General features: G+C 41.3%; 1 protein-coding gene across 1 annotated transcript in view; it reads left to right on the top strand.

The window, feature by feature from the left end:
- Nucleotides 1-6,535: 6,535 nt before the first annotated feature.
- TEAD1 (TEA domain transcription factor 1) overlaps nt 6,536-10,719 on the top strand; it is a 96,009-nt gene continuing 91,825 nt past the window's right edge. Inside the window, exon 1 of the mRNA XM_054390345.1 lies at nt 6,536-6,683. Coding sequence (XP_054246320.1) covers nt 6,536-6,683 — 148 coding nt within the window. The remainder of the gene's footprint in view (nt 6,684-10,719) is intronic.

Here is a 10,719-nt window from a genome sequence, read left to right as displayed (position 1 = left end):
TTAGTTCTATATGTTCCCTACTCCTGCAGATCTAAGACAATTCTTTGTTCAGTAAATTTCCTTACAGTTTGGGAAAATATACATCTAAATCGCAGATGAGCAGAGTACAGAGTTCTACTTGAAGGAAACCATCACTTTACTGAAGTCAAGTTACATATTTTTGGTATTTTATACACCTGCATGGCACTGTTTTCCTGCTACTTTTGTGCATACTCTTGAGTGCAGTAGTTCAGGAGAAGAAAATAATGCCTGAATTCACTCACTGCCTGACACTCTGGCTTCAGGAAATACATCGTGCTGCTTTTCACACGTGCTCTGTAGCTGTAGATGAACCGATCATGTTACTCCACCACAGATCTCAGACTCAAATCTGAAGTAGGTAGCTGGGGGTTAGTAAATAGGTTGGATCCTAAGCAAGGAATGGCAACTTCAATCCTAGGAGAACTCAGGTTATGTGAGTAATAGGAAATACATGGAGGCATCACGGCATGCAGTTATTTGATTGCCAAAAAAGCACAGCATCAGAATTTCTCCCTGAACTGTTCATGCAGTCAGAGGAAGAAATCTTTTTATTTCATTTGAATGGCAAAAGTGAATGGCTGAATTAGTCTGGCTGAGTTTTAAAGGAATACTTTATCTTAGAAATGGGCTGCTTCTCTGTCCTGGTGCTCTTTCTTCTTAGAGGGAAATAATTGATAAATAGACCTTGTAAAAAAATACAATATAAAGAGTTGTTTTAAGCTAATGATTTTGCCACTGGATGCTCTGTAAATGATTTACATTTTGATTCCTCATACTGTGTTAGATCCTTTCCTCATAAAACTAAATTATATATAAAATGGCTGCTAGTTTTCCTGAAAGTAATGCCATTTGAATGTCTCAAAGAGTCAGAAAAATCCACATGTGCTTACACATCACAGCTACAAAATCCAGAGTATGAATTTGTTTTAAATAAAAAAGTAATTGATTTTTTTTTTTTAAGGCTTGAGCATGTTGCTTGACATGTATAAACACCACAAAGATGCTTTTACTGGCAAACTAGAAATATAAGATCCTAGTAAAAGTCAAGCTTTCCATCAATTCCATATTTAACCAGTGCAGAAAGATCTTGAGAATCCAGATGTGATACAGAGGGGTCCCTCAGTTCAACAAAAATCTGGAATGAGAGCAGGGTGGCTGGGGATGAAGCAACCTCATCTCCCCAAATACCCATGAAGAACACCAGCAAAGAGCTCTTTTCTCCCCAGCCTGGTGGTTTGCTTTCCGTCCTCACCCTTCCTGTGTTGATGAGCTACTTCATAGGTGGCAATTGTCTGTAATGTTCATGCAACAGACTGCCCAGCAGCTGTGCAAGGAAACCTTTGCAGAGCAAAGGAGCATGCAGTTCCACAGGCACTGGCAGCAGGATTCCTCATTTCCTTTGGAATTCTGCCCTGCAGCTGACAAAGCTATCTGGTCACTAGGACATCTGTGAAGCCTCTTGGGCATCTGGGTTCCCCCATGCCTAGTCAAAGATGTGCTCCCACTGCAGGCTTCCCTCTGGGAATTTTTGCATTCTGTCTTGTCTGCTGAGTCTCATGGCATCATCTAGTTCATTCTTCTACCTCAGCTAGGGCTGAACGTAGCTGCATTATTCCTGAGAAATGTTTGTGTCACCTGTTCTTAACACATTCTTTCCCCCGAGAGGTTCTCCATTACCCTAGACTCATCACTTCCAGTGTATGACTGTTGGTAGGTCAGAACAGACTTCTAAATGGCCATCCTATGGTTTTCTTAAAGTTCTTTGCTTCTTGTCCTACCCATGGTAGAATAGCCCAAGAGCCGCTTCTCTGCTTTCCTATTACCTTTTCCTTATTTGAAAGTGGTTATCTTCTCACATCAGTCTTCTCTAAATTTAAACAAACCTAATTCCTTTCTTGGTAGGTCATGTTTTCTAGATCTGATAACTTTCTTCCTCTGGATTCTCTCCAGCAGTTCTTTCCTGAAGTCTTAGTGCTCCAGCTGTGGATCTGCATGGCTGAACAAAGCAAAAGGAAAATCCCATGGGCCTGTAGCTTTTCAAGCCTTGAGAGAAAATTTGCCATCTACAAATTTAATTGTTTTTTCTCACATCTGCTCATTATTGTCTTGACATTTATAAAAAGCTTGTTGAATTCATGGTCCCGTTGTTTTACAAATATTGGGCTGGCTGTAAGAATTATTTGGTAGCCTCCTGCACCCATTTGTAGCCAAAAGATCAGCATATATAACAATATTGTTTCTTTCTTACCTGAAAATTCTTGAAGGTGCCATTGCAGATTATCTCAAAAATACCTGTCCTTGATCCCCTTCAAGCAGACACAATTTAGATGATTAGAGACACGACACTGTTTCTTCTCAGGCTTCTCTTGGAATCCAGGCATGTTTTAAGTCTTTCTCTTGTTCCTGCACCAATACCTGCAGAGTATTAATTGTCTTCCAGTGGTTATGTGATACCTCAGTGAAGGCATCCTTCAGCACCTGTACACTGAAATTCAAGGAAGTAAATTAATTAAACAGCAAAAATGGTTTAACTTTTGCTAGCTGTTGTAAAATAAGATGCAGCTCTGACTTCTGAAAGACAATGTTTCCATGTTACTTCGTTGTGCAAGTATTGAAGGACATGAAACATATCAAGGTCTTTAATCTCTGCTTGTCCTACACTCCTGTGAAGATCTATTGATCTCAGTTGTTGGTCTGTGAGCAGCAACTTTCTGGGCAAGTCCAGGTTTGCACTGCTTGTAAAAATTAAGGCATGAGAGAATGTTTTATGCAAGCAATCATTCCCTTGACGAGTATCATTTGGTTTTCATTAAATTCATTGGTTTGATCTGCTCTGACAATAGCTATCCTTGTTACTCTGAGTTTTTAAAATAGCTTTCTGAAGGAATAAAACTCATGTCTTGTACCTCATGAGGCTGTATGGAATGGATTTGCTACAAAACCTATTGATAAAATCCAGTATTGTCCCTAATAGTTTCTCCATTGCTAAAAGTAACAGTGTGTTGGGGGAGGGGGGGGGTGGGAAGCATACCTCTGCCATGTTTAGAAAAAGTGTCTTAACTACATGAGAAAAACAGATTTACTTACAATTGACATAGCTTGAAAGAGTAGAAACCAGCTGCAAGAAAGAAGTTTGCAGCTAAAAGTTTTATGCACAGGAGAAGTTGTCTTGAAATATGTAAGTGAGAAAAGCTGGTGTTAAAAGGGAAACTGAAGATCTGTCATATGTGAAAGCTCTGCTTTTGGGGAGGTGGGCTTAATTGCCTCCAAAAGTTTAACTCTTTGTCCACTGCAAGTTGGTATTGTAGGATTTACAATTTGCTAATGTAATGAAGCTTGCTTTTTAAAAAATTCTTTTAAATATTTTAATAAACTTAAATTGGACTGTAAATCCACATTTTCCACAATATCTATAGCTCATTAGAAACATGCAACAAAACTCATCTATTGACAGCTTGTATTATTTTTGATAATCATGATGAACTCCCAGCATAACAGATCTGAAATGTTTCATCACAGCTCGGTCCTTAGAATTCAAGCTAAGGAAGAGGTGGATTTACCTTTTTCTATGTAGAGCTGAGCTGGAAGTGATAAACTGAGTAGCTCATTATTTTCTTGAAGTAAGAGGGAACCATTTAATGGTTGCAGTACAAGGTTTTTTACTCCTTGGTCCTCTAGCTTGATCTGCAGGGTCAGCATTCACCAAAATGGAAATCACTAAAAGCAGCCTCTAGTAGGGGAGGTGTTCCCCACGCCTCTTGTACAGATGTTCTGTAAGAAACACTTGGTTGCCTTACATTTTAGGGGCCAGAATAGTAGCTACTAGTGTCTCAAGGTGATATCCAAGTAGGTAAAAAGGAATGAGAAGGGAGATATCACACCAGTGAAAATTCACCAGTAAATACAATGCAAGATCTAACATGAATATCAAGTAACATTAATTACTTCAGAGTCTCTCTGGTTTCTTTGTGTGCATTTTAATTATTATTTCAGCATAATGTAATAACAAGGGCTGGTTTATGGGACAGTAATAAGACTTGAGGCTATGACTGTGGCAGATTTTGTAAGCAGAGGGTGGTTGGGCTGAGCGAAAGATGCACATGGCTATGCTGTACACTGCATGCTGTTGTGCCAGGGCTGGTGAGCAGGGTTTCCTCCCTGAATCACCTTTGAAGAACTGACCCAGCAAACAGTCCCACTGTGTGCTGTCTTCTGGTGAAATGCTAAGCTGTGGTCTCAGCCATGTGAGGCCAATAAAATCTTCAGTAGCCATTTTCTCTGCACTGTAGCAGTAAAATTGAAACCCCTTTAATTATCTCAGTCAACCTTAAATCACCTCTCATTTACCTAGAATTCCCCCTTGGCTTCTCCCCTTAAGTGGACATGAGTTTTTGTCAGTTCTTTCCTAGTCTTGCTTTATTTACAGTTTGGCTAAATCTTGTGTACAAGATTCAGATGAATCAATCCTTCAGCCTTCTGAGAATTATGAAGGATGGTGTCCCACTATTTTACAAAGGTTTACATCTCCCTTTTTGTGTTGAGACTTAAAAAATGTTGTACCTTTTGTATTTCCCAGACTAAGTGGTGTATTTGACTAGACTTTCCACTTGTTTATCATTTGTGTGTAGTTCCCTGTGAATCCATCTGCTCCCTCATTATCAGTTATTAAAAGGCATTTGAGACACTGATGAGCCTTGCGATTACCGGAGGGTAGGTGCTAACATTTTCGTAAGCTGTGCTGAAATGTTCAAATCAATGCAAAGTTAAGAACTGCCTCTTTGTAGGAACACACAAGAAAGTCAGGATAATAAAAAGTTCCTGGGCACCCATTTTGCATGTACTGATCTCTCCAAGCTGCTGTTAGAGTTTGGAGAAGTGGAAATACCCCATGGTACTGGTCTGACTTTGGACATCAGACCAGTAATGTTGGTTAGCAAGACTGAGACTACTCTCCATTTCCCAAGTTTCAGTTCTGGTTGTTTCCTGCAAGACACTAGCCTCTGAGGGACTGGACTGTCAGGTTTTGGTTATCTCTAGTGATTGGTTGATTGGTTAGTTTGGGTGGGGGCTGTAAGTATTTCATCTTTCAGGGAGTTTTCTCCAGCCCAAAGGTATTTCATCAGAGCTGTCATGGTCTTCATTGCACAGCCTCCCCTTCTTCATCCATGGGGTGAATGCCATTCTGACACTTCACCTGTTACATTATGATGCACTGAGACTCCCCACAGAGAGGTGTATCATCCTGATGTTGGAGGAGTGCATGAGGGGAAGCATGCCAAAAGGGCCTGCTCTTATCTCCTCCAGCATGATAAAAATGTGATAGTTTAAGATTTTTTGAGTATTTAGCCAGGTAACTGGATTTTTAAGTGTGTGCAGCTCACACATGCATGTTTGAACATTCATCCACCTAGACCAGTTAGAGTCACCAAACTTCTTAGTTTTTCAAAACAAAATTGCATTATGCCTAGACATGTTGAGCCAGATCTCTTCCTGGTGTGATTTCTCTGATTTACTGAAGAATTACACCAGAGGTGAATTTGGTCTGGTATAGCAGCTTCTTTTGCCTGGAGCAAGTCTTTATAGCAGAGTTGTATTTCTCTCAAAAATATATTAGGAACACTGACAGATCTGCAGTTCTGGTGGTGTGAGCAGGTGCAGCTATATTAAATTATTTCTTATTAAATTGATTCAGCAACTTGAAGCTTGTAATTTTTGTTCTGCTATGGTTCTGTGACAGATACCTTTTAAAACAGTCAAAGTGTATATATCTTTTCTCATAATTTCTTTCTCTGATATTATCACTGTAAAGAGGTCTATGTAGCTCAGATTCTGATTGTATTATTTGTTTGGGAAAGGTCTGAAAATCACAGCCTTTTCCAGTTAATCACATTGAGCTGTGTCATTGCGAGTGTAATTCCATTTACTCCACTGACATCCGGACAAATGTGAACAATAGTTTTTGCTTTTGTTTTTAGGTTTAAGGGGTTTTAAGCTCTGGTGGTCTCTGTGACATAAAGTGATGTGCTTCCCTTCCTGCCAGTGGAAGTATGCTGATTTACCCCTGCCTGAGGATCTTGTTATTTTAAGGGTGCCAGTTTTCAGCCAGATGAAATACATCATGTGCTGCAGTTATCTGCAATATTAAGACCCACTTTGACTATCTGTGAAAAATAACCTGACGCTTTATGCCTTTGTGTAAACACACACAGTAAATGCGGTAGAGTTCCCCTTCTTCATCTCTGCCAATTTGAGGTAGAACAATTTGTTATTTTTTTTCCTGGGTGCTTCCCATGCTTCTGCTGTCATTACTGCTCAGCTGCTGTTTACTTAGTATCAGAAGCAGACAGAAATGTTTTCCTGAAGTTTCATGTTTTTAATGCATTATGGCGTTGTTTGTTTGTTTTGTAGGTTTATTTCATTTGAGACTCCAGGCTTAGGCTTGGAGACCCCAACCATCACCATTGAGCCCAGCAGCTGGAGCGGCAGCGAGAGTCCTGCCGAAGATATTGAAAGAATGAGTGATTCTGCAGATAAACCTATTGACAATGATGCAGAAGGTGTCTGGAGCCCTGACATTGAACAGAGCTTTCAGGAGGCTCTAGCTATCTATCCACCATGTGGGAGGAGGAAAATCATCTTATCAGATGAAGGCAAAATGTATGGTAAGTGGTACACATTTAGCCTTTGGAAATAATTGTTCCAATGAGAACTATAAAAAGCCTAGCTTGTTTTTACACAAAATCCCTACCACTGATTTTGGTACTTTTGCATTAAATCTTGAAGAAATCTGTGAAGATGAGTGAGCTCAGCTGGGCTGATGCATTGATTTGGACTGTTTGAACCAGTCTCTTTGACACTGGCACTAGGAAGCAATATTGGTGCAGAATTCTGTCCTTTAGTGAATGCTGTGCTGTGGCTGAATGGGAATGTTTAAGAGAAGTTTTTAAATGTGTCACTACTTCAGTACATAAGAAAAAAAGAAAGAAAAAAGTAAGCAGCTCATTTTTCAATGTATGGTGAAGAAAGTGAATGGGAAATACAGTCTGCATGGCAGAACATGCAATATTAGATTGCAGAGTGATAAAGTTCTTGTCACATTCAGAAGCCTCTCAAGGAAAGAGACGAGTTAGGGATGCTTTTGTGCCTTTCTTTTCCTTTCCCCCCTTTCCCCTTCTGTCAGTGCTCACTGCTATAAATCAGATGACGTGCCGACAGCATTACATAAATACAGGCTCGGGGGAGGGATGCTGACATCTGCACGCCCTGGCCGGGGCTCTGCAGCCTTTGGCCCCAGCTCTTTCGCTCCGTCGCCTTTTCCTTCCCATTTCGCAGGCTCCCCTTGGCAGCGGTTCAGCCCGCCTTCCCGCTCCCCAGGGACGGGCGGAAGCTGTGGCGGGTGTGTGGAGGGGGCCCGTTTACATGGACAGGCGGCCTTGCCCCTACCTGGCCGGACTATCCCGAGCCCGGGCGATGGGAAGAGGCAGCAGGGAGTGGCGGGCCTCGGGGCACAGCCCCGAGCAGATGGTGCTGCAGCTGCCACCAGCTGTGCCCCCCGGCCCCCACCGCCCCGAGGTCACGGCAACGAGGACACTGCTGCTGCCGGCGGGGCGGGGCGAGGGGGCCCTCGCAGCTGCCATGGGACTCTGCGGCCACACCAAACGCCGTGTCTGGAGACGAGTTGGGATGAAACATCTCAGCTGCCCGTGGCAGAAAGCTGCCAGACCCCAGTTTCCTGCCCGGGTGTTTGGGCTTTTTCCTCTTTCTTCGCCCCCCCCTCCCCTTTTCTGCCTGCACAGGGCAATAAAATTTCTCTTGTCCTCTCCTGCTCACCCCTCCCTGCCTGTTCGGATTGCAGTTGGGGGGTGTTTTCCTTTGGAAAGGCGAGATAGTTTGCTTCATTAGAAGGTTGTGCTCTTTCTAGGAGGACATAAGGGTATATACAAACAAGCTTCTTGTGGATTTATGCTTAATTTTTTTTTTTTACTTAGGCTTGAAAAGCTTCATCATTCCAAATAAGGGTGGCTGCATTTTTTTAAGTGGGGATCCTACAACTACAGGAATCATCCCCAAATCCAATTTTTAGTATATTGAAGCATTCTTTGTGCTGTTATATAAGTGAAAGAAATTAACGTATTTATCCATTAATTTAAAAAGTCACTGATTTGATGGCTCTCTAATCCTGAATGTTAACATTTGATAAATTTTAGCTGTATAAAAATATTTATGCATTTCTAATTGCTGATTAATGTTGTGAGCTAGTATTGGTGTAAGTGTATATGCACATCTCATATATTTATTCTCATCCTAATTCAAATATTATTTATTTTCAAATTTAAAAAGGAGGTGTGCATGTTTGATACTGAAAACTTGGTTTAAAGCGTTGCTCTGATAGGGAAGAAAAAAAGATATTAGGAAGTGTAGGGTTTTGTATGAGCAGAATTTATATCCTGAGTTTGCAGTGAGTGAACTCATGTTTTCATTCTTCAAGCTGAGTAACTGCTTTGTAGTGTTTGAGGATTTATTGAAACCATGCTAGGTTTCTGAGGACTTTCTAATAGAGTCTTATGGCCCTGAGAGCATAATTGTTCTCTAAGGATTTTGAAATCAAAACAGTGTAAGTATTTCAGATTCTGTGTGGCATAATGAAAATAATTTAATGCCTTTTAGTGGCATACCAAGTTTATTTCACTTAAAAGAGAGACATTCCAGTATCTCTAAGCTTCCATAGTGTTGGGGGATATTGTAATGTGTCAGTAATTCATGAACCATGTAAGACAAAAGGTCGAGAGAGCACAATTTCATTTTCTAACTGAAATTACCTTTTAGATATAGGCAGTAAAACAAATATGATCTTTACAGAGGCAAATACAATGATCATGCTGTGTGGATTATGTTGAGCAATTGTAGTTTTTTATCTTTGGAGAGAGACTTTACAAAGAGGAGAGATTGTGCTTGAAGAAATATTTTAAGTCTCTGCCATTGATTTAAGGAGAGCTTTGCAACATAAGCTTTGTAAACAGAAGCCAGAGTTTCTTCACTGTTCTTTGGGGTGGTTTAAAACTGTCCTTGGAAGTGGCGTTTTTAAGAGGACCATGCACAGGCTCCTGGTCAGTTGCCTTGGGGATTGCTGGAGAAGGACTTGGGGGGTTTGAAATCTGGGGGGTGTGGGGCAGGTGGCTTAGGAGCGTTTGCCTGTGGTGCTACCTGGGTAGCAGAAGTGGGGCTCATGCTGGCAGAGCCATCCCAGTGGTACTGGGGAACATGTGTGACCTCTCTGGGCAGCCCAAGTTGCTTCAGCTGTTCCTCTACAGCTGTGCTCTTGGATGAAGGAAGGAAGGGAAGGGGAGGGTGTTTTCCTCTCCCCTTGCATTCCCCCAAAAAATAACCTATGGCACCAGAGGACTGTGAAAACAAAAGACTTGCTATCATACTCCCACAGAAAAGGGCTGCGGGGGCCTGGGGCATCCTCAGGCTGTAAGGACAAAGTTGTGACCTGTATGTAGGACAGGAGCATTTCAGGCTACTGCTGTCCCTGCCACCAGTACAGGGTTGTGGCTCCTTGAAGAAACCCTCAGCAAACAAAATATAAACTTAATGAAGCTATTGTTTTTAAATTTACAGGGAATTATTGGGCAAGAAGCACAGAGGCTTGTTTTGGTTCAGAGGGGCAAATTCCAGGAACCTTAGTTCTGAAATTCATGAGAGAAGGGAGTACTCTGTAAGGCCAAGGGACCAGTGATAAGGTTTCAGCAGAAAAGCTCTATTCATCTCTCCTTTTCCCTCCCTCCTCTGTGCATGTGATTGTGCTTGTCACAGTCTTTCAGTTTTGGTTTTGCTCCTAGTAAAGTACTGACTAGTAATAAATAAAAAGAAACAAGGAGGGAAGAAATACAAAAGCTTGAAGAGGATAAGGAGCATATCTATAAATTGATGCTTGCACTCTTTGTGGAAGCAGTTGTGTGTAGCCCCTGGAGGAAAGACTCAAGTCTTAGACTCATTTTCATTTGTCTTACAAGGTACTGGTAAGATTTTTTTCATCTGTACTGTTTCAAAAGAAGTATTAATAAAATACAAATATTCACTAGCTCGAAGTGGGACACCCTATACTCTGCCTTCGCTCTGAGAGATCAATTCTGATGAATTTCTCTGTCCCTGTTGCACATAGAAAAACTCCAGCCCATTAGAGGGCATTGGCTGTCCTGTATTTGTACTTTGTTCCAATGGTTGGTCTTTTACGGCTGACAGTTTAGTTCCTTGTAACAATTCCTGTGAACTCACTTATTGGCAGGATATTTGTGCTTGTTTTTGCTCCTGGGAGAGTGTTTTGGAAAAGATTACAGGAATGAAAGCTGTTGAGAAATGCAGCCCTACTTTTATCTCTAGTGTAGCACTGAAGTCACTGGAGTTGCCACGGGGATGTATATGTCCCAGTGTGCACGTTTGTGGGTTTTGTTTGTTTGGTTGTTGTTTTCATTTTCCTTTTTTTTTTTAATTTAGCTATAGTGAGAGGTAGTTTTAATGCAGTTCCAGAGACAATGCCAAAGAAACACAGGTTGCAAGCAGCTGTAATAATGCCTATGTACATGTTACTATCAACACTACTAACTTAGCCTCAAGGTGGCAAAAGTAGCTTTTGCCTTTAAGACAAGAAAAGTTTAATCCTAACTTTTGAGACCTATAAACAGCTCTTCGGTTATG

The sequence above is a fragment of the Indicator indicator genome, chromosome 21, assembly GCF_027791375.1.
Source record: "Indicator indicator isolate 239-I01 chromosome 21, UM_Iind_1.1, whole genome shotgun sequence".
NCBI lineage: Eukaryota > Metazoa > Chordata > Aves > Piciformes > Indicatoridae > Indicator > Indicator indicator.
Note: the sequence above shows the minus strand (reverse complement) of the source record. Positions and strands in the feature narration are given on the sequence as shown.